The sequence below is a fragment of the Rattus rattus genome, chromosome 7 (assembly GCF_011064425.1).
Source record: "Rattus rattus isolate New Zealand chromosome 7, Rrattus_CSIRO_v1, whole genome shotgun sequence".
NCBI classification, from domain to species: Eukaryota; Metazoa; Chordata; class Mammalia; order Rodentia; family Muridae; genus Rattus; species Rattus rattus.
Window position 1 is genome coordinate 22,477,236 of NC_046160.1, and position 22,879 is coordinate 22,500,114.

At 43.5% G+C, this 22,879-nt stretch overlaps 1 protein-coding gene across 1 annotated transcript in view; it reads left to right on the forward strand.

Moving 5' to 3' along the window:
• Positions 1 to 22,879, forward strand: part of Rbks (ribokinase) — a 76,805-nt gene that overhangs the window by 13,714 nt on the left and 40,212 nt on the right. The window contains exons 2-5 of the mRNA XM_032908969.1: positions 9,346 to 9,478; positions 16,440 to 16,503; positions 17,563 to 17,625; positions 22,583 to 22,747. Coding sequence (XP_032764860.1) covers positions 9,346 to 9,478; positions 16,440 to 16,503; positions 17,563 to 17,625; positions 22,583 to 22,747 — 425 coding nt within the window. The remainder of the gene's footprint in view (positions 1 to 9,345; positions 9,479 to 16,439; positions 16,504 to 17,562; positions 17,626 to 22,582; positions 22,748 to 22,879) is intronic.

Genomic DNA, 22,879 nt, shown 5'->3' on the forward strand with positions numbered 1-22,879 from the left:
GATTAACTCTAAACAGGATAAATAGTATAAAAGCATGTTCTAAAGAAACTCAATGCAAACCCATTGCAAGCAAAAAGCATCAAAGGAAAAATACACATGACATATGAAAAAGCAAATGTTTAGTTCCAACTTCTTGTCAGAAACAGGCACACAATGAAATGAAACTTTGGGGGCTGTAGTGTATGGGGTGGGGTGGGGTGCACATGTATGTTCAAGTGTATTCATCCAGCGACCAGATATCCACGTGTGTGTTCAGATGTATGTATGAGCTTGGGTGTGGGCATTCAAAGAGCAGATAAGAAGACATCTACTACTTCGCATCATTTTGCCTTCAGACAGGGTCTTTCACTGAATTCATATTTTTAGTGAGATGGGTTAGCCAGTGAGTCCTCAGGATCTGCCTGTCTGCCCCATGACCCAATGCTGGGTCACAGGCACAGGCAAAAATGATTCTTTTGTGTGTGGGTGCTAAGGATTTAAACTAGAGTCTCAAGTCTTCATGCTTGCAGAACGAGCTTTTACCCACTAAGCCACCTTTTCAGCTCATGAAATGAAACCTTCAAGGGCATGAAAAGCAAACTATTGACATAGACTTCTGTGTCCTTTGTATTTAAGAATGAGAGGCCAGATATGGTGGCACATGGCAAAATCCCAGCACTCGGTAAACAGAGCTGGGAAGGTCCCAAGGTCTAAGCAGGCCAGACCACACAATAAGTTGGAAGGCGGACCTTGAGCTCCATGGTGAGAATTTGTCCTTTGACCAGCGCGTTCAGTATCTATGTGTCACTCGGCCACTCGTCATTTAGAGCCATTCTTGTTGAGCAAACTGACTATCACTGCATGAAAGTACTTGTGTTCAGTTAACCTTTAAGCATGGAAGGGCAAAAATGGTGGTGATGGCAATTTCATTACAGAATTTTGTGATGATTTTTTCTATTTTGGCATTGTTAAATGTTAGTCAATTCTGTGCCTGATTTATAAATCAAACTTTGTTATAGGTGTTGACTATAGAAAAACAATAGCACGTATGAGTTGGGTCTCACTCTGTCCATGGCTGCAAGCAAGCAGTGCAGGCAGGGGTGACGTAGAGCGTGTCCTGGAGATGGCTCAGTGGTTGACAGGGACTGCTGCTCTCACAGATGACCTGACTTCAGTCCTGGAGATGGCTCAGTGGTTGACAGGGACTGCTGCTCCTACAGATGACCTGACTTCAGTCCTGGAGATGGCTCAGTGGTTGACAGGGACTGCTGCTCCTACAGATGACCTGACTTCAGTGCCCAGCACCTACCTTAGGCGGCTCACAACCACCTAACACTCACTTCAGGGCAATACAAGCTTTTCTGTCTATGGGGACCAGTACTCATGTAGGCATACAAACATACACAAAATTAAAAATAAAAATAATAAGTCATCAAGAAAACAAGCTTACTTATTTCCTATGAGTAAGAAAAGGCTACCATGTCCAAATAAATATCTCAGTTTATCATCAGAACATAGACCTGTAATCCCAGCCAGCACTCAGGAAACGGAGGCAGGAGGATTGCTGTGAATTCAAGACCAGCCTGATATACATAGTGAGTTTTAGGTCAGCCATAGCTACATAGTAAGGCCCGATCTTAAACACATAAAAAGAAAAATGTAAAGAAGACTTCTGGCCCAGAAATTTAGTGTTTCTTGTGAGAATGAATAATACTTAATAAGAATTTTAATCGGACAGGGTTAACAAGATAACAGGAGGTAGCATGTGATCAGAGATTTGAGACCGAAATAAGATTTGTCAGATTGGTGACCTGGGAGAATACCAGAGCATACTCATCTGTATTGTCTTTCTGATCACCTAGCTTTTTCCACATATAACCAATTAAATCAGTTGAGGTTGAACATGTGACACAAAAGACTGACACCACTGCTGTACTATCTTCTCTGAACTTGAGGTAGCTACATCTTAAAGCAAAATAACCCTTAGTTTGGAAAGATAAGGGTTAGACAAACTGTCAAAAACAGTTAACCACACTTAAAACATAATTGATATTTTATTTCTTTAAAAAAATCATATATATGTTTACAAGTTTAGATTAGAAAAAAAATGTGTTTTGTTTTGTTTTGAAACAGTGTCTTCCCTATGTAGCCCCAGCTGTCCTGGAACTCACTGTGTAAATCAGGCTGACCTCATACTCAGAGAGATCCCCTGCCTCTGCCTCCTGAGTGCTGGCATGAAAGGCGTGTGCCACATGCCCAGCGGAATGCAACTTTAATCAGTAGTTAAGATCTTTTTACACAAAGGTAAATACATGTTACTAACTTGACTGTTAAATTATTGACAAATATACATATTTGTGTATTACAGTGTAATGTTTCAGTACATGTGTTTATTCTGTAGTTATCAGGGTACAGCTAACTATTATTTTAGAGTATACAATGTATAACATCACTGTCGGCACCATATTATGGGTAGAACTCTGTCTTAGGGTTTCACTGCTGTGAACATGCACCATGACCAAGGGAAGTCTCAGAAGGGGCAACATTTAATTGGTGGAGGTTTACAGGTTCAGAGGGTCAGTCCATTATCATAACGGTAGGAAGCTTGGCAGTGTGCAGGCAGACATGGTGCTAGAGAAGGAGCTGAGAGCTCTACATCTTGATCTTGACTGCAGGCAGCCAGGACAAGGGTCTCAAAGCACCCCAATAATGACACACTTCCTCCAACAAGGCCACACCTCCTACCAATACCACTCCTTATGGGCCAAGCATATTCAAACCACCACATCCTCCTATCCAGTTGTGGCTTTGTAACCAACCAGTCCCACCACTCCCCTCCCGCCTCTGGTAACTTCCTTTCTTCTCCTTTGAGTTCAGCTTTCAGGTTCCACAAATAAGTACTTCTCACCCATCCTGCTCATTTCTCTTACCATAGCGCCCTCTCAGTCCACTCATGCTTTTGTGAGTGACAACTTGATTTTGAAATTACACTTAACCTTTAAATGTGACATACACAAATGCTGAGGAGATGAGAAATGGCTGAAAAACGCAGGCAGCAGGAATAATTAGTATGAATTTTAATTAGGTATTAACTAATGTACAATCTCTTATCATAGAAGCTTATAATATGTCAAAAGCTTGCAGCCAGAAGAAAGGGTCAGTGCAAACACAAAGAAGGAACGTGTTTCTTGATTTTTGCTGAAGCAGGTACTAGTGTGACTTCTTTGGTTGAAAGACTTGTTATCTTCCAATCACCAGGTCATCCATCCCCTCCTTTGGTTCAAATAATCTCTTGAGAACCTGTAACAACCACCTCATTGTCAGGAAGTTAAAAGCAATTGATAAGTTGTTCTGGTAACACCTGTCAGTGAATTCACTGTGCGCACAAAACCTTGGCATCTCAGGAGTTGACAAGTATTATTAAACTGTTTTGCAAGAGAAGAAGCTGGTTCAAAGAGGGGAGAGCTGTCAAGATAATGAAATCAGTAAGTGGGTCAGGCCTCCTGCTTCAAACACCACATTCTAACCACACCGCCTCTCATGGCAGGAATGGCATTCCTTTCTGTCCAATTCAAAAATGCAACATTTCGCAAGCAATGAATTTGTTCTCAGTTTAAATATGTCTTGTGCCTGTTTTTGTCTGTTGAGATTTTTCTCTTTCAATCAAAAGTTTATACTATTTTACCTTTTAAATGGTAGAGCCTTGTTTCTCTTTTTCTTAGTCTTCTCCCCACACACTCTCCACCCCCTCATGGAGCATCTTGATTGCCGTTGGCACCTAGCTAAGCCTCGTGTTTGAATTAAAGGGAATCCATGTGACGGCGCGGTGATAGTTGATCTTCATCGTGACGTGACCAGACTAGGAAACGTGGGACATTATTAGCACAGTGCCCCTTTGGGCACATGCACGACGGTGTTTCCAGGGAGGATTAACTGGAGGAAGGAGACCCACCCTGAATTTAGGCTACACTCTCCCTTGGGCTTGGGTCCCAGGCTGATTAAAAAGGAAAGGCAGCCATGTGCCACAGGTCCCCTTCCTGTGCTTCTATCTGTGAGCGCATCTGCCCAGATGTAAGCACATCTGCACATGTGTGAGCTTCCCTCGCCTGCCTCCACATCTCCCCACCTTGATGGACACCTGCACCCTCCCCATCAACCGGGAGCCAGTGTTACTGCTATGTTGCTTGTCACAACAAGAAGAAAAGTCACAGAGACATCCTGTGTCCGGGCGATGGTGCAGTCTGTGGGTACTTTGTTAAACTTAGCATAATTTCCTGATGGAGTAGGAAAGCCTAATTCAGAGTAAAGTAGAATTTACAATCTAGGAATGCTTCTGTTTATAACTAGTGTTCCAGTTTCCCCTCTATTCTCTTTAAACTTATTTCTTTAAGAAATACTCAGATGCACAGTAAACTATCTGATCCTGGATTGCACAGGAGCAAAGTACAACACCCTCTAGGGAGCACTGTAAAGGAGTTGGGGACACAAAGGTCCTTAGACCCATGGAACACTAGGGAACAAGGAATGTTAAACACACAGGGCCCTCTTCTCAAAGGAAGAAATACTTGTTTTCCACCCAGAACTCTGGGAATGGATTTTGTTAACAACCAGGTAACCTTTTAGCTTTCTGGAGGCAGACCTCCCCGAAAGTGTTTATCCCCATCTCTTCCCCTCAAAGACTGATGTTGTCTGTAGCTTCCAATTAATAGAGCCCATCATTGCAGGGAATGAGGGGGCTATTACATCATGGCCCACTGACCTCGATGATAGTCAGCACACCACAGTGGATTCTAGGCCTTTTATTTAGAGAACACACCCACAGTCACGGGTACTTTGTAGGACAGTTTCTAAGTCACCATTTATCAACCTAAGGGTCATGACCCCTTTGGAAATTAACTAACCCCTTTACAGAAGCTACCCAAGACTACCAGAAATATCAGATATTTACATTATGATTCATAACAGTAGCAAAATTACAGTTATGAAGTAGCCACAAAATAATTTTATGGTGTGGAGTCACCATAACATGAGGAACTGTATTAAAAGGTTGCAACTTTAGGAAGGTTGAGAACCACTGTTCTATGTCACACTTTAAGCTTTATTGTATGCCTAAGTTAGAATGATTATTGCCTGGAAACCTTTTCCCAAATTGTTCTGTATTTTAAATATGCTGGCAATGAGCTGCCTGCCATGAGAGTTCCCAAGTCTGACTGGGGTTGACAAAGTCGATCTGGACCAAGTTTCCATTCTCACCTCCAGTCCCCAAGTGAACACCTGCAGGTTTCCCCTCAATGGAGGAAGCACAGGCAGGGAGAGGCAAGGGAGTCAGAGCAGGGAAGAAAGAGCCCATACAGAGAGAATGGTGGGTGTGAGGTGCTGGCTGCCAGCCCTGACTCCCTGAATTAAACCCTAGGGACCCACATGTTAGAAAGAGAGACCTGACCTTTGACCTCCATGGGCTGTCCTGAAGGATTATAGCAAAGAAATGGAGAAGCTCTGGGGAACAAATAATATAGCTCTTCGCAAGGCTCCATGAGTCTGTGTCCATAAGGAACTAGTTGCTACTAACAAAGAACAGGTAGCTAAAAAAATAAGGCAGAAGGATGAATGAATCAGAAATGGATTCTTACCATATAGATTTAAGTGCCTAACTATCAACATACAAAATGGAGGCCAGGTCTGATGATACAGGCCTGTAACCCCAGCTACTTGAGCAGCAAAAGCAGGAGAATGCTAGAACTACCTGAACTACAGAGCAAGCTTAGATAGTGCATGAATCTGTCAGAACACTTGCCTAGCACGTATGAGGCCTTGTGTCCAACCCTGAACTGAAAGCAGAGAGCAGTGGAACATGACGGTTTTGTTCCCCACTCTTCTCTATAGGTGCCGGTCATAAACTCATTTTCTATGTGTTGCCCTCTTGTATACAACCTTAACTGTCACCCATAGACAGCGTGTGTGATGGTAGTCTCATAAGATGCTCTCGATGACACAGCCATCTTGGTTTGTATATACTGACATTTGACAAACAACAAAATCACTCACTCCTCAGAATGCACACTTGCCATTCAGCAATGCATACCTGCACACTAACCTTTTTAAAGACACAGTGAGCTTTTGTAAGTGCTAGGGATTGAATTCAGGGCCTCACACATACTAGGCAAGTGCTCTACCACTGAGCTACACTTCTAGCCTCTAAAAGACACGAATTGGATCATATGATCCTGGGTCTGTGACATGAGACGCGCTCATCTTCCACGTGTACCAGCTTGAATTATAACCTTGTCAGCAAGATGATTCTGCCCTATAGAAAGTGTATCAGAAAACACTCAACACTTACTGAATTGTTGCCTGAATGTACAAACAATGTATATCCTATAATTATAATTCTTGATTATAGAAGAGGAATTCTGGGGGCTACAGAGAAGGCTCAGAGGCCAAGAATGTTTGCAGCCCTTTCCGAGGGACCAAGTCTGTCCCAGCACTCACAACCACCAGGAACCCCAGCTTTGGGGGGATCTGACACCCTCTTTCTGGCCTCTGAGGGCACCAGCATATACACACACATATTTTTAAAATAAATATTTTAAAAAGGAGGAAAAAGAAAGAAAACCCCTACATGCCTGTCATTCTAGCACTTGGGAAATAGAGAGGCAGGAAGCTTAGGAGTTCAAGGCCAGCCTTATCGTCAGAGTGAGTTCCAAGTCAGCCTGGGCTAAGTGAGACTGTCTCAAAGAGGAGGGGGAGAGGGGAGTGGGGCAAGAGAAAGAAAAGAACCCTGCTAAAAACTGTAGTGCAGTGAGCAAGATATGGCAAAAGGTAGAATTGTTGTTGTCGGCAGTTGTATAGCCATGGCTGCTAGCTTCCTCTTCCACCCCATAGTCAGCACCTTCAAACCCCAATTTAGAAGCAAAAATGTATACTAAACAGAGGAGACAAGAGCTCAAGTCTGGTGTGTACTTTGGGTACAGTGGAGAACACAGCAAGCTCGATCCTTGTTCCCATACAGGGAAAGTTAACAGCTAGAGAAAGAACGCAGTAAGGGCAGAGAAAAGATAGAGAAAGAAGAAAAAAGAAAATAGTAAAACACCAAAGACATGAAACCTTTCAATGATTGCTGAATTAATTCCACACTTGCTAATATCTACCAGCTCATGTTAATATTGTTTGTTTAGAAATGACTCTAAAGGGGCTGGAAAGATGGCTCAGTGACCAAGAGCACTTTTGCTCTTTCAGAGGACTAGGATTCAATTTCCACCACCCACATCACAACTGCCTGTAACTCCAGTCCCGGGACGTGTGATGTCCTCTTCTGGCCTTCATGGGCACTGCATGCACATAAGACACAGACTTATCTGCAGGTAAAACATCAATATGCAAACAAATAACATTTTTTCAAATAAATTACTCTATATCCTAGCCATGTCTGCTCCTGCATCAAGTGCACATACGTGGTGCCAGAGTTTCACCCTCTGTTCATACCCATCCCATAGTATCCTGGCAGTACACTTCTCATGGTTCCCCACAGCTGACAGGTTCAAAGCAGTGACTTGTGACCCAGGTAAATAAGTCTCTCTACGTCATTGTCTTATTAATGAAGTTATTATACCTGTTTTCGCCGTGGTAGATAGTCTGCTTTTTAAGGTTTTCCGAGTCGTGGTAGCAGAATCAATAAGCCAAGAATTCACATTGTTACTCCCTCACATGGATTACTCACCGCGGCTGCTCGTAACAGGATCCTAAAATGTTTAAGATTTCTGATGCAAATCAAAATCCCATCATCACTGTCATTGCTAAATTAAATGACAGGATAATAACATTACATTAAAACCATTTTTCTCTTGATTGAGTACCTTTTTCAGAAGTGAACCTTTTAGATGTATATTTTTTCATCAGTACTATAAATGCATGTAGAATCCTAGATAAAAATAGCATTGAAGAGGGGAGGAGTGGGATGCCTTCACATTATTGATGAGTCTCTTGAATCTCAAGCATATTTGACAGCACAGTGCTGGGAGTGGAATCGTGTCCTCTGATTTATTGACGGTTTTAGAAGCATATAGAGACTCACGGGTTGATCTTAGTCTTTATCGAAACAAATATGCATTCTGTCATTAGTTCATGTCAACCCACTTCAGACAAGCTACTAGTGACCTGGAGGAATTGGCATTGTTCTGTCACTCTCTTCTAATACAATATGGTTTCAGATATATCGTGGCCTATTTATTAATGAATACACCACACACCTGTAGTCTCCTAAACACCTTAGCTTCTTGTCTAGTCTTCGTTGTGAGCTTATGATTGGCCTTTCTTTCCTGTAGAACTCATTCACTTTGGCCCCACCTACCATCCTTGGCCCACTTCTTTATGGCCAGGCATCAAGTCCTCACTTCACTTGTCTGAAATGCCTACCATTTTGAAGTCAGTCATTTCTTTCCATCCTCCAGAAATGTTAAAATCATGAAAACGTTTACCGGAAACGAATCCCATGTAACGTTCCCCTGGATAATACTGTCACTGTTGGCCATGGCGTCATGGTGAAGTCATGCTTAGAGCCTAGCCTGTTGAGACACCAGTGGGGATGGGAGCAAGATCAGCTAGGAGTTGGTAACTGAATCTGAGTGATGGGTGACTAGGACAAGGGAGATCTGCTTCTGTATGATTGCTATGTTCCATAGTGAAACTTAAGCCCAAACTTAGGACTTAGTGCTCCATCATTTTAAATACATGTTCTTTTTGTCACTGTGCATAAATGACACAGTGTGCAAGACAGAGTCTGCTCCTGCCCCACCCTGCTTCCCTCTCCTCTTCAAGTCCTACACTGGACACTCAGTAGAATCATGATACACCTCCTGCTTCCTATGAAACTGGCAGAGAAGCCCATTCACTTGACAGCAGACTGCCTGCTGAGTTCCACTGTGAGGAAAGCTCTGGTGTGGGCCAGGGGACTGTCCTGTGAATAACCCATGGAGGACAGACAGACACCTGTCCTGTGAATAGCCCGTGGAGGACAGACACCTGCTGTCATTTGCAGTGCAGCTACAGCACTGGAGGGGACAGGAGTTCTCTGGAGGAGATGGGCTGTGTTATAAGGCAAGCTGAAAGGAAGGGCTGTCTTCCTGGTGGCTCACGGCTTTCTTGAGAAGATTAAGAGCTCTAGCAGAGAACCTTTCGTGGTCTCTCAAGAATGTACACTGATGGGCTGGGGATTTAGCTCAGTGGTAGAGCGCTTACCTAGGAAGCGCAAGGCCCTGGGTTCGGTCCCCAGCTCCGAAAAAAAGAACCAAAAAAAAAATTGCAATTAAAGAATGTACACTGATTGCAATTACCAACATGCTTTGTTTTCTTCTCTTTAAATCACAATAGTCTTACTTCTCGCTTGCCAAAAACTGGAGAAACTATCCATGGACACAAGTTTTTTATTGGCTTTGGAGGAAAAGGTGCCAACCAGTGTGTCCAAGCTGCCCGGCTGGGAGCAAAGGCAGCCATAGTCTGCAAGGTAAGCCATATAGCATTGGGGCAGGGCCTAGGGCAAAGGCTGGTTCAAGCCCATTGTCTCTGTCTTCCTACTAGTATGTAATGAACACTTTCCTGGAGGTAGTGGTGGGTACCTATGGTACCAGATGCTCATGATGCCGAAGGGTCAAGTTCAAGGACAACCTGAGCTATATAGTGAGGCCCTGTCTAAAGAAACACTAAAGTTTAGTAACACTTAGTGATCTGCGATGGTTTACATTTACTGCTTTCAGTCAGTCCAGAACGCCATCACTCCAAAGGAAAACCTCATGTCCATTTAACCAATTTCTCCCCTATTCCTGTAGCCACCAATCTACATTCTGTCTCTATGAACCTATCTGTTCTGAATAGTTCATATAGCCTGGCCGTGTAATATATGACTTTTGCTTCTGGCTTCTTTCACTGTTTTTGAGGCTCCACCATCCATAGCATGTATCAACATTATGTCTTTTTTAATGGCTATACTAAACCTGTAGGTGGATACCTATCCATCAGTGAGTGCATCCACATGCACCTCTCTGAGTACCTGTGTTCAATCCTTTTGAGGTTTGTTTGTAAAAATTCTAAATAAGTGATTAGGCTTTCTTATGCTTGTATGAGTTTCTCCATTGATGAATCCTCTGGGAAGTAGCAGTCCTCAAATAACTTGATGCTGCCTCCCTGAATCCAATGAGCTTACAGGGAGAGTATGCAACGTGAGAGGAATTAACCTGTTCCCAGGGGTCTGCAGTCCAACTTCTAAAGGACCTGAGTCATCCTGCCCCCATGAGGACCTCAGCAGCACAGCAGCTCTAGGGCAGCCACTCCTCCGTCACCAAGCCTCGTCATTACTGCTGCTAGCAGAGTCTGGGTTGTACTGACCACACAACTGATCTTGGCATACTCCTGTTTTCAGTCGTATAGAGAAAGTAATCCTACTGAAGTCATTTGAAAATAATTGTATTTATCTTGTCAAAAGTTTCCAAATGTATATGACATCTGAAGGTGGTAACATTGCTGTTATAAGAAGGTAAACTTAAGTACAAAGAAAGTTGAATTTGAATCTGCCCTGAAGAAGATAAGAAAAAACAAAACCTTAGAAAAGCTGTCTCTTGTGAACTATGTGGAATTTCCAAAAAAAAAATTGACAGAAATGTCATTTCTGGGTTCTCCAGCACTTTCCTCTCAGTGGGAGCCTCTAAAGGATGTGCAAGCCATACAATTATCACTTCATCTGCTAATGAACTGTAGCTTATTTCTCATAATGTCCAGCATATCATTCTCATGGCTAGCTGGTCAGAAACATCACAGGAAAAACAAATTCAAAATAAGAACCACCTCTGTTAAGATTGGTCCTTAGGGATTTAAAATAGTAATGCAGCTAGTCAGGAAATAATTGTGTTCTAGAAACGATGGCACTGTGAGAGGGAACTGAAAAAAATTTTACGCCTGACTTATCCCATCCTTGATTAGGGATGCGATCTAGGTACTGACCCAGTGACACTCACAAAGGGGCTCAGACACTGGGAAGAAGTTAGGCTTTCCTGGTAGGGAGACTTGGTTTGGGAGCTAAGTATCCAGAGTGGCAGTCCTGGGCCAAGGGGAGTTCTCTGAGCCTGGGAGTGGAAAAGAGTGGAACACCCTCCCGCTTGAAAACTGTCTGCAGGGGCTGGAGAGATGGCTCAGTGGTTAGGAGCACTGACTGCTCTTCCAGAGGACCTGAGTTCAATTCCCAGCAACCACATGGTGGCTCACAGCCATCTGTAATGGGATCCGATGCCTTCTTCTGGTGTGTCTGAAGACAGCTACAGTGTACTTATATATAATAAATACAATCTTTAAAAATAAAAAGGAAGGAAGGAAGGAAGCTGTATGTAAAGTATTCCTGTGGCCTCTGAAGTCAGGATTCCATGGGCCCGGTCTCATCCTACTCTTAGATTTTGAGATTGTTTTTAATTTAGGTCTATAGGATGGAAGGCAAAGATAGAAAAACAAAATAGAAATATCTGAGTAGTAGAACTGAACTGGGGAAGTGAGACCTGAAGTCAGGTGATAGACGTGAGAGAATCAGGGAGGGGTCGTGCTCCAGTCCTGAGGGCAGGAGAAGGGAGCAGCTGTCTACTTCACTCTGCTTGGTGGGATGGATGGCTGCTCCCAGCACCTCATGCTTTCAGAGCATCTTCTGAGCTCTTTCAGTCATCCGTGTTTGCTCCACACAATTTAGTCCTAGCCTTTGCACAGGAAAACATACGAAAACTGATTTCAAGTTAAGCCCACCCAGGATAAATTTGTTTTCGTGCCTTGGGACCCTAAGGCAAGGATTTATTTAACATTAAATTAAGAAAATAGTGTGCTGGGGTTGGGGATTTGGCTCAGTGGTAGAGAGCTTGCCTAGGAGGCATAAGGCCCTGGGTTCGGTCCCCAGCTCCCGAAAAAAAAAAAAAAAAAAAAAAAAAAAAAAAAAAAAAAAAAAGAAAATAGTGTGCTATTCTTAGTCTCCTTGTTTTATTTTCTTATTCTGGTGTTGGGGAAGGAACACAGTCTCACAAATGCAAAGAATGCCTTCTGCCTCTAAACTTCACCTCTAACGGGAAACGTCTCTTATTTATTGATTAACAAAGGGTTTCTCTTTATAGCCCCTATTAGCTTCCAAGTCATTATACTCCCGCCTTGATCTCCTGGCTGCTGGGATTATAGGTATGTGCCTCTTAGAGTTCTTAAAGAGAAAACAATAGACTTTTATACAGAGTTATCCGTCATCGTTATAGCTTCCACTGTGCGGCGTTGTGTTGTGTTACCCTGTGTTGTTTCTTTATGGTGTGTGAGACAGGGTTTCATAGCCCTGTGTAGCCGCACTGGCCTTGACCTTGCTGTGTGGTATAGAAAGCCCTCCATTCCTCCCGCCTTCACCTGCCTACAGCTGGGCCTCAGGTGTGCACAGCGCACAGCTTGCAGTGTGTTCTTGTCAGACAAACTAGCCACACTTGGTTTTTAGCAGTTTTTTAAAGATAAGTTCCAAATCAAAACCCAAATTAATACATTAATCAAGACAAAAATGAACAGATGGAGCAAAAGAGAAGCTGGTAGAGAATCCCCCGTCATTCTCTACGCAATACTAACTTATGTTTCACTGGGCTGCAACACACCAGATATCAGGTTCTGGCAGGGAAGATTGGCGGCACAGGCAGAACCATGAAGGAGTTATCTGTTTAGGTGCCTGTGACAAAAGCAGTAAGCGGCGTCCTGTTAGTGTTTGTACAGTGACAAACAAATAAGGGAGCACTCTAGGCAGTTAAGAATTGTGGATTTGGTGTTCAGCTGAGTCATGTGTCCAGGCTAATGTCCAGCAACAATTGGAGATGGTGTTTTTGAAAATGAAAGTCTTCATCCCAAGGCAAACAGCCTGCTAGGGCCTCTCTCATAGACTTCTCCTGAGTGCAAATCCTTTCTCCACTTGCATTCAACTGAAGCCAAATATTTATGAGAAGGAAGTTCTTTCTAAACATCAAACCTGGTGATTGCCTGTAAGCCAGCACTCAGGAGGCTAGCACAGAGCTACCACAAGTGTGAAGCTGCCCTCCCTAGCCTGCCTACTGAGACCCTGTCTCAAAAATAGCAGGAGACTAGACATGGTGCAGTGTGACAAGCATGAGGATCTGACTTCAATACATAGAACCTGTGTTTTGCTTTGTTTTTTGTAAAGGACAGTCTGGTGTATATGTGTAATCCCAGCACTGGAGAGGCCAAGGCGGGAGGAGTAGGGTTCACTAGCCAACCTAGCCAAATTGGAGAGTGCCAGGCCAGTAAGAGATCCTGGCTCAAGTATCATGGATAGTGTCCCTAAGGGGCAGCACCTGAAGTTGACCTCTGACCTTCACATTCCTGCACCCAGACATACACACATGTACACCCTCACAGACACATGTACACACAAAAGAAGAGAAAGAAGAAACATCCAACATGGCAGCTAAGAACCATGTTAAATAAAGAGCCCAAGGGGTAGGGGCCCAGTTGTGAGCCCACAGCTGCTCTCTGTGTAGATGAACAGAAACTACAAGCAGACCTGGATCTCAATGACCAAGCCAGGAGCCAGCACACTAGGGCGATCTGAGGAAATAACATGATTTTGTTTCCTACAAAGGTAAAACTGTCTCACCTCTAATGCAGCTAGCACTTGGTTCCCTTCAGGAAGGTCAGACAGGAAGTCCAGTGACAAAGGACACAGTAAATCAGGACAGTGCAACTCAAAAGCCTATGCATCAGGCCAGTGCTATGCTCAGTCTGTCCCTGGTCTAGACAGTCAGACACCAGAAGTAAATAGAATGATTTATAGCAATACGGTGGTAGATTTTTACAGCCACTGAATTCAGCCACAATTAACGAGGCTTTGTACCTTATGATCCTCCTTTTGATTTTATTGCATTGTTTTTGTATTTTACAAATCCTTAATCCACACTGTGGTTAACAAGGAAAGCAGTAAGGGCGGAGGGCTGTGTGTTAAGTCTGAGAACACCTTCATGACCAGAGACCCTCCTGTTATAAGCAAAGCCTTGTCTGCAGCTACAACATAACTCATGTGCTCAGGGTCATATCCCTTCAGGAATAAGATAGGCTCAAGGAAATAAACTGTAGAGTAACTAAGATGATGTGATACAGACTGGACACCTTCCATGTGCAGAGCTGGGGGAAGGGCTGATAGATCGCAGGCTAGCCTCTCTGAGCTGTAGGAAGCCTCGATGGACAAATATGGAGTTGCAAACAGTGTGAGATGGCACTGGATTATGGTAGCGATCAGGAATGCTGTGTAGGAGTTCTGGAAATGAGAGCATTAATGAGAGCCAAAAGAGGGAAGGTAGATGTAAGTTGGTGCTTGAAAAATAGGTACAGTGTGAGTAGGTGGGGAGATAAGAATGGACTCCTACGTTCTCAGAAGTGAAGGCCAGGAAATAAACATGAGCATATGTACACACATCGTGTCCCGCCACAGTCAAGTGACGAGGTCAAGTTAAAAGTGACTCTACTCACAACTCCAAAAATGAAATCTAATTATTTTGGCCAAATGTGAATTTTAGAAAGATAGAAGCAAAAAAAAAACAAAAAAACAAAAAAAAAACCCCTGGCAACAACAACAACAAAAACCTGAGACCTGAGTGGGAACAACCCTGCAGCCCTTCTGAGCAGGGTTCAGCAAACAAGGCAAGGACATCTCTCTCTGTTGCTCTACTGTGTCTTCATTCCAGTGTTGGGTCCGGCCTGGCAGCCCTAACGGACTTTGCAGACCATGCTTCCCCCTCTCCTCTTAGCTGATCTACCTACAGAGCATGCTCAGGACTGCGAGCTCACTGTTAGCTCTCATTTCCATCTCCTAGACACACACAGCTTTCCAACCTGCTCCCAGCCCTTTCGTCCTGAAGCCCAGCAATCTTGCCCGTGGACCACACCCTGGCCTCCCCTCCCCACGCAGGTCCACCTGCGTGCAGAGTGCACTTCAGCTGGCTGGGGGTGTGTGTGTGACCAGAGCATTGCATTGGGATGGTTAATGCTCCTGGAGATGTTGATGTGCAGCCAGCGCTGAGAACCATTGGTTCCTGTCTGCCAGAGAGAACTCACACCACTTCCACCCTCCAGCCTGGCTCAGATGGAACAATTTGAGGCAAAATGCAAAGAATTTTAATTAGCTAGATAATGGCAGAACTGAAAGACTCCAAGTCCCCTGACTCCCATATGCACCAGTTGCCTCCTGGCCAAGATGCTTACATTTACATTTCTCTTGTCAATTTGATGGCCAAAGTGTGACTGGGAAACAGAAGCCTCCCATACTCTTTTGTAATAGTCTTCATTAGGCCCATTATCCTCTGGGAAAGTCTCATTGTATTATTCACTGTGCTCAGTGGCAGGAAGTAGTCAAAAAAACCTTTTCAAAGGTTCCTCTGTGACTTCTTAACAATTTCTAAGAACTTCCGTATGTGGGGAAACAAACGAAAGGAGTAAGAAGCGAGTGCTTCTAAGGCTGGAGCGGGAGGGGAGACCAGAGTAGCCTGGCAGTCCTTGGCTCTGTCTTCCCCCTGCTTCTACCTGCTGAGCGCTCAGCATGTCCCACCACGCACAGATCTCACGCTCACTTTATCTTTCATTACTTGTTGAGATTGTAATTATATTTCCTTTCCTCCCTCTGAACCTTCCTATAAACCCCTTTCAAGTTATGACCTCTTTTTTCATTGTTTGTACATACGTGTGTGTGTGTGTGTGTGTGTGTGTGTGTGTGTGTGTATTCCTCAGTTCATAAGTACAACCTGCTCAGTGTATACTGTTCTCGTATGGATGTTTTCAAGCCTGACCATTTGGTATTGGATAATGGCTTTAGTGTGCTCTTCCCTGGGGGAAGACCATTTTTCCCATTCTTAATAGTTGCCTCTCGTTCTTTGTATAGTACTGAGGCCTGTGGGCTTTTTTGCATCCATGTTAGCATGAGATCTTAACCTTTTTAGAAGTAAGTCCAGAAACACGAGTGAATGGTGAATGCATACGTGATTTGAAGGTGACGAGTTAGAAAAGACCGATTTCAAACCACACAGCGTTGCCTGTGAAGTGTGTACCGCTCATGTGCAGCTCTGCCTTCAAGAAATGGTACCACGCTGGAGAGAAGGCTCAGCAGGAAGAGCTTGGCTCAGAGGACCCAAGGTCAATTCCCAACACCCACAGGCAGACAGCCATGGCAACCTCTGTTCCAAGAGATCTGAAGCCTCTTCTGGTCCCCTCGGGGGATGTAATAAAACAGGGTTACAGAACATAACCGTTCTTAGGACTGAAATAGAGTCTAGCATCTTACATTAAGAATATTAGTTAGTTAGTCTTATGAAGTACCCTGTATATGTGCTCTTTGAAAATGCTAAAGACTCGAAAAGCTACATTGTAACATTTTACTAAATGTAAAAGATCTAATGCTCATCGTTTCTCTGATACAGGTTGGCAATGATTCTTTTGGCAATAATTACATAGAAAACTTAAAACAAAATCATATTTCTACAGGTAACATTTCATCTTTTTAAAATTAATGTTTATAACTTTGTTTATGGTTTTATATTGTTTTGTTTTTACTTTTTTGAGAAAGGGTCTCCCTATGTAGCCTTGGCTGACCTTATAGTCACTATGTAGCCTGTACTAGTCTCAAACTCAAGGCCATCCTCCTGCCATAACCTTCTGAGTGCTAAGATTACAGATATGTGCTACCACGCCTGGCTTGTTGTTTATAACATTCTTCTGGGATCCTGTTATCAGGAAAATGGAAAGCTAAGTATAATTAGTAGCTCCTCCCCTGGTAGCCAGAGAGGCCATGAGCACTGCTTTGTTTAATTTCTTCATGGACATTCCTCCGATAGGAATGAACTCCCAGAGATTACAAATCTTCATTTAATGGCAAAGAGGCAGGTGACAAGAAAAGCACAGGTGCTATACTCATAAGGGTGTTTTAAGAAAAGTCACTGGGTGATGCAGGCCAAGGCTGCCAAGGCTGAGAACATAATCACAGCAGAGGAAAGCGAAGGTCCTGGGGCTTTCCCAAGGCACACAGCCAGCTGGAGCCAGGACTGGGACACAGGGCCTCGGCCTCCTGCTCAGCCCTGCTGCTGCTGCTGCTGCTGCTGCTGCGAGAAGCTGCCTGGCTGATCAACATCTGTTTCCATGCCAGACCGCACTGCTGACGAAACACAAAGCTTGTGTTCGTTTTATATGTTTAACCTTTTGTTTTTTACCTCAAGTCTGTCATTTGTTTTACAGTGAAGAAAAAGAAATATGTTGTTCTAAAAATGCATATGTATACAACTCTGAATAATTCTAAGGAGTAAATGTGTGGGTAGTTTGATGGGTTGTTACTAATGCAAAGAAAAGGTGCTGCTGATGTAAAGATGCCCACTTCCTCACTGTATAGGTGATGGGTATAAATTAGCACTAATTACTTACTTTTTTAACTCATTCCAGATGGTTAAAGGTTAAAAAGTTTTTCCAAGAATTAGTGTCACATAAAAATTGTTAAAATAAATTATCCATGCCAAGCTGTATTACTCAATTGTGGCTTTCTTTTTCTTGTAGAGTTTACATACCAGACCAGAGATGCAGCTACAGGAACAGCCTCCATAATTGTCAATAATGAAGGTACGTGCCTCACGAGTGAGAGCCACCACCTCCAGCAGACCATGCGTGCCAGAACTTGATTGTTTTACCCCTGCAGCCTCACTGCACCCGATGCTCCAAATAAAGGCATTTCCCTTCGATTATATTCCCCTCCTGGACCATTTGTAAAATGCTCCATCTAATACATGTGAAGCACTGTAGATGCTTCCAAAGGCGATCTGTGTCCTATCAAAGTGTCCTCTTCCCCCTTCTCGGGAGCTTGGGTGTGTGTGTGTGTGTGTGTGTGTGTGTGTGTGTGTGTGTGTGTGTGTACATGTATGTATGTGTGTCTCAAAACAATCAAACTTCCGCTCAGTGAGTAAATGTAAACGGGTGAACAAAGCTGGATGAATCGTATTTATAGATTATTTACTGAGCAAACGGCAGCCAGTGATTACTTCTAACTTATCATTAGTGTTCAATTTCGTCTGCTCTTTAAGCCGCAATCAAACCTCAAAAGCCAGTGTACATAGTTCTACCATGAGGCTTTACCATAGTTTAAACATTTACCTTTAAAAACACAACTACAGCGGGGCACGGCATCAGATCTCTGTGAGTTCAAGGTCAGCCTGGGCTACATAATGAGACCCTGTCTCAAAACAAGAAACAAAACAAGAACTTCTTTCAAGTTGAGGGCTCATAAGCTACCAATTGTTGAAAGTATAAAAATATCTACGTTGGGTTTTTATTTTTAAATCAAGGTCAATATTCAGAAAGACCAGGCATCTCTTGGGTATGTAGGGTAGAGCCTACTACATTTTGTGGGCTGTGTTGGAATCTGTTACTATATGTCTTTGATTTATACAATGGTTCTTCCTAATCCATAGAGGAGTCCGTTTTAAGACTGCCAATAGTCCTGATTCTCTGTACAGTGTTTTTTCTTGTATGTATAGCCCTATGGTGAGGTTCAGTTTACGAATCAGAGACTATAGAAGTTTACATTAGTAATAATAACGCAGAATGAGGAGAACAACACAGTAAGGAATAGTGTGTGTCAGTGTGATCTACATCAAAGCTCTATGGCCTGCATGCAGCTTCCTGTGGTGGCTGAGATGACAGAGCCTTATGTGATGAGAGCGGATGGGATGACGGACAGGCATTCTGCTCTGGCAGTAGGCTGCTGCATAGACGTTAGCACGAACACAAGGCCTGCAGTATCTAGACTGCCCATCTGGTCATCAGGAGGGCCACACAGGCAGTGTGCACATGATGTGCTGGATAAAGAGGAGACTCACATCCTCAGTGAGACAGAATCGAATGGCATGAGTTATCTGTGCTACCCAGAGAGGCGTGCAGTGGGAAACACACTCACTGTTCTTTTCATCTCCTTCAGTATTTACACATAACATTTAATAACTCTCCACTTAATATGTTGACTACATATATGCTTTTTCATGAAGGGAGTTATTCATAGCCTCTTCTAGCATTGAACTCACTGGAGGTCCTGTCCAGCCTTCTGCATGTTCTTTGGGGGTTTGTTCCTTTGGTTGTTCATTTGTCTGTTTGAGACTCAATCTCATGGATTCCAGGATGGCTTTGAGTTTCTGATCCCCTTGCCTGCATCTTTCAGGGACTGGGATCGCAGGTACGTCATCATGCCCAGTTTACGTAGTGCTAAGGACCAAGCCTGCACCTGTGCGTGCCAGCGAACACTGCCACCTGAGCCTCATCTCAAGCCCCCTTGCAGCACACTTCTGCCTGAGCATTTTAAACCCAATCTCAGCAGTCTAAAGTTGCAATAGCAAAGACTCTAGGTCGAGTTTCCCTCCTTCCTTCCTGTGAGCCATGTCTGTTATGGCTTACAGTAAGGTGGCATACTGCAGTATAGATTGTGCAGGGCATGGCAGCATGAATCTATAATCCCAGCACTCAAGACATCACACAGGGGGATTGCAAGGAGCTCTCGGCCAGGCGAGGCTACAGAGTGAGACTGTCTCAAAATAATCGTGAATGCGGAGGAGCTGAACAATCAGCTCCTTCAGATGAAGGCAAGAGTGCCGACCAACTGACGAGGGCTGCTCTGGCGCGTCAGACTTAAGGCGTGACTGAACCAGCCGCAGGTCCATGGCTGCTTTGTCTGTGGACAGCCGTGGTCTTAGGCCTGTTGTTCAGCCACCAAAGCCCGTCCAGAAATGCATATTACGTTACACTGCAGTTGACTCCAGCCGAGAAAATGAGCTCACTGCTGGGGAAGGAAGGATGCAGTCTCTCAGCAAGTGGGTTCTTGCATTTTTCCAGGTCTGAGGTTGGGTCTGTGCAGAACCACCCCCACTTTATTAAGTTTTCCTCATGGCCAACAAACACACATGTGGTGAGACGATAGGCTAGGATTTGTTCTGTGTGGAAAGGTAATTTCAGGTCATGTCTATACAAGATCGGCACAAGCAGCCTGAAGCACTAAAAAGCGCCTGCTGCAACTCATTCCTTTAGAGCCGTGCTGGCCAACAGAAATAAAATGAGAGCCACATGCAGTTTTTAAATTGTCCTTTAAAACCACGTTTTTAAAGGAAAAAGAGAAATAGGTAAATCTAATTTTGACAATATATATTATATATACATATATATCCGAAATGTCATTTCAACATGTAATTAAATTTATTTTGGATGTAAAACTTTTCAATGTTTTATTTTAAATCAGTGAGGCCAGAGAGACGGCCCAGCAGGTCAGGATGCCTGCTGCCAACATGACTGGATCCCCAAACATGCGTGATAGAAAGACCTCCACGTGTGTGCTATAGCATGTACCCTAAGACATGTAACACATAAATAATAAATGTTTAAAAGTAGTAAAATAGGGAATTGGAGAGATGGTTCATTGGTTAAAAGTACTCAGGTTCAATTCCCAGCACCCACAGCTCACAACTATCTGTAACTCTAGTTCCAGGGGATCTGACACCCTCACACAGACATGTATGCAGGCAAATTACCAGTGCACATAAAATAAAAATAAATACATCTTTAAAAAATAGTGAGATATGTTACATCCTGTTCTTTGTACTAAATTTGAAGCCCAGTATGTATTGACTTCTGTCTTAGAGTTTTACTGCTGTGAACAGACACCATGACTAAAGCAGTTCTTATAAGAACAACATTTAATTGGAGCTGGCCTACAGGTTCAGATGTTCAGTCCATTATCATCAAAGCAGAAACATGACAGCATCCAGGCAGGCACGGTGCAGGGGGAACTGAGATCTATATCATCGTCTGAAGGCCGCTATGAGGAGACTGGCTTCCAGGCAGCTAGGATGAGGGTATTAAAGCCCACACCCACAGTGACACTCCTACTCCAACACAGCCACACCTTCTCATAGTGCCCCTCACTAGGCCAAGCATATACGTAAAATGCATCTCGATTCAGACTAGCAGTAGTTCAAGTGTCAGGGCCACATGTAGTGTTACAGATCTAAGAATGGACAGCACACCTCCTAAGAGTTCGTTTTCCAGGGGCTACAGAGATAGCTTGGTCACCACAGTACTTTGGAAGAACTGTTAAATTCCCAGACCCCACATAGAAGAAGGAAGAGGAGGAGAAGAAAATAAGGAAGAGGAGGAACAGAAAGAAGGGAGGGGAGGGGAGGGAGGGAGAAGCTGGCCATGAGAGCATATACTTGCAATCCTAACTCTGAGGTGGCAGAAACAGGAAGATCCTGTGGCTTCCTGGCTAACTACCTTAGCCTGCTTGACAAGCTCCAAGCCAGTTAAAAATCCTGACTCAAAAGAAGTGATTTTAAAAAAAAAAGGGGGGGTTTGGGGATTTAGCTCAGTGGTAGAGCGCTTGCCTAGCAAGCACAAGGCCCTGGGTTCGGTCCCCAGCTCCGAAAAAAAAGAAAAAAGAAAGAAAAAAAAAAGGTAGCTGACACATGAAGAACAGTATCTACATATTCCCTCTGCCTCCCCCACGCACACACACACACAGACAGAGGAAGAGAGAGTTCATCTGCAGATAAGGGGCATCACCACCACCTGTGTGATATATAAAAGGATTATAGAGAATGGGTTTAGGTCATGAGAATATCAAATCCTTAGTTGTATTTCTTTGTTTGGTCAATACAGTATAGACCAGACAAAGTAAGAGATTACCTATCTCATATATTTTCTGTCTTTTAGATATTTTTTAAAATGTGTTAGGGTATCAGGATTGCTTTTGGGAAGAACATGGTATGCACAAGAACTGGCCATATGCAGTAGAGCATTTGTCTTGAGCATTCCACAGGGTTATTCCTACCTATGTTCATCTATATGGTACCTATCACTCAGAAGTCACAACCATATGACTTTACCATATGCATGTATTAGCCATTTCACATAAAAGAAATTGTAAAAGGATGTTATACACCATTTCTCAACTATTATTTTTTGTATATAAGATCATTAATAAGGAAAATATGCTTAAATTTTTGTTCAAAGTGATCATAATAATTGAGCTGGAGAGATGGCTTAGCAGGCTGAGCCCTGGAGACGTGAGTTCTGCTCCTGCAACCCACATGGTAGGAGGAGAGAGCTGAGTCTGTACCTTCCACATGCATGCCCATGGTATACATGCACCCACATGCATATATACACATTCACACATGCAAAAAATAAACACATGTAAAATAATCAATGTTCATAGTAAACCAGGTATGTGCTCATAGTCCCTCCTCTAGGGAAGGTAAGGCAGGAGGGGCTGTCGAGCCCAAATGCTCAAGACCAGCCTAGAAAACATAGCAAGACCCTATTTCCTTTAAAAATAAAAATAATCAGAATATTCTGAATCTCACAAAAATGTTGCCAAAAAGCACATTTGGAACACAATAACTAACCCGGAATGTCCTGGAAATGTTAAGATTAATTCGTGTAACACATTCCGTATACTGCCTTCAGAGGACGGGTCTACAGCACAGCACAGCATTGCTTGGCTTCGCCGGGTGTAATATAAATATGGAGGATTTCTTCACAGGCCAGAACATCATCGTCATAGTGGCTGGAGCAAATCTGCTCTTGAATACTGAAGACTTGAAGAAGGCAGCCTGTGTCATTAGCCGAGCCAAAGTGATGATCTGCCAGCTAGAAATAAGCCCGGCAGCTTCTCTGGAAGCCCTGACAATGGCCCGCAGCAGTGGAGGTAAGGGTACAGTTCTGTCACTCTTTCTGGGAGAGCTTTTATCGCTGTCTTAATTAAAGTTAACCTTTCAAGTTGAGTAAAGCATTACTTTGTAGTAAAATATTCGTTCCTCCATCTGTGAGATTCACCGGC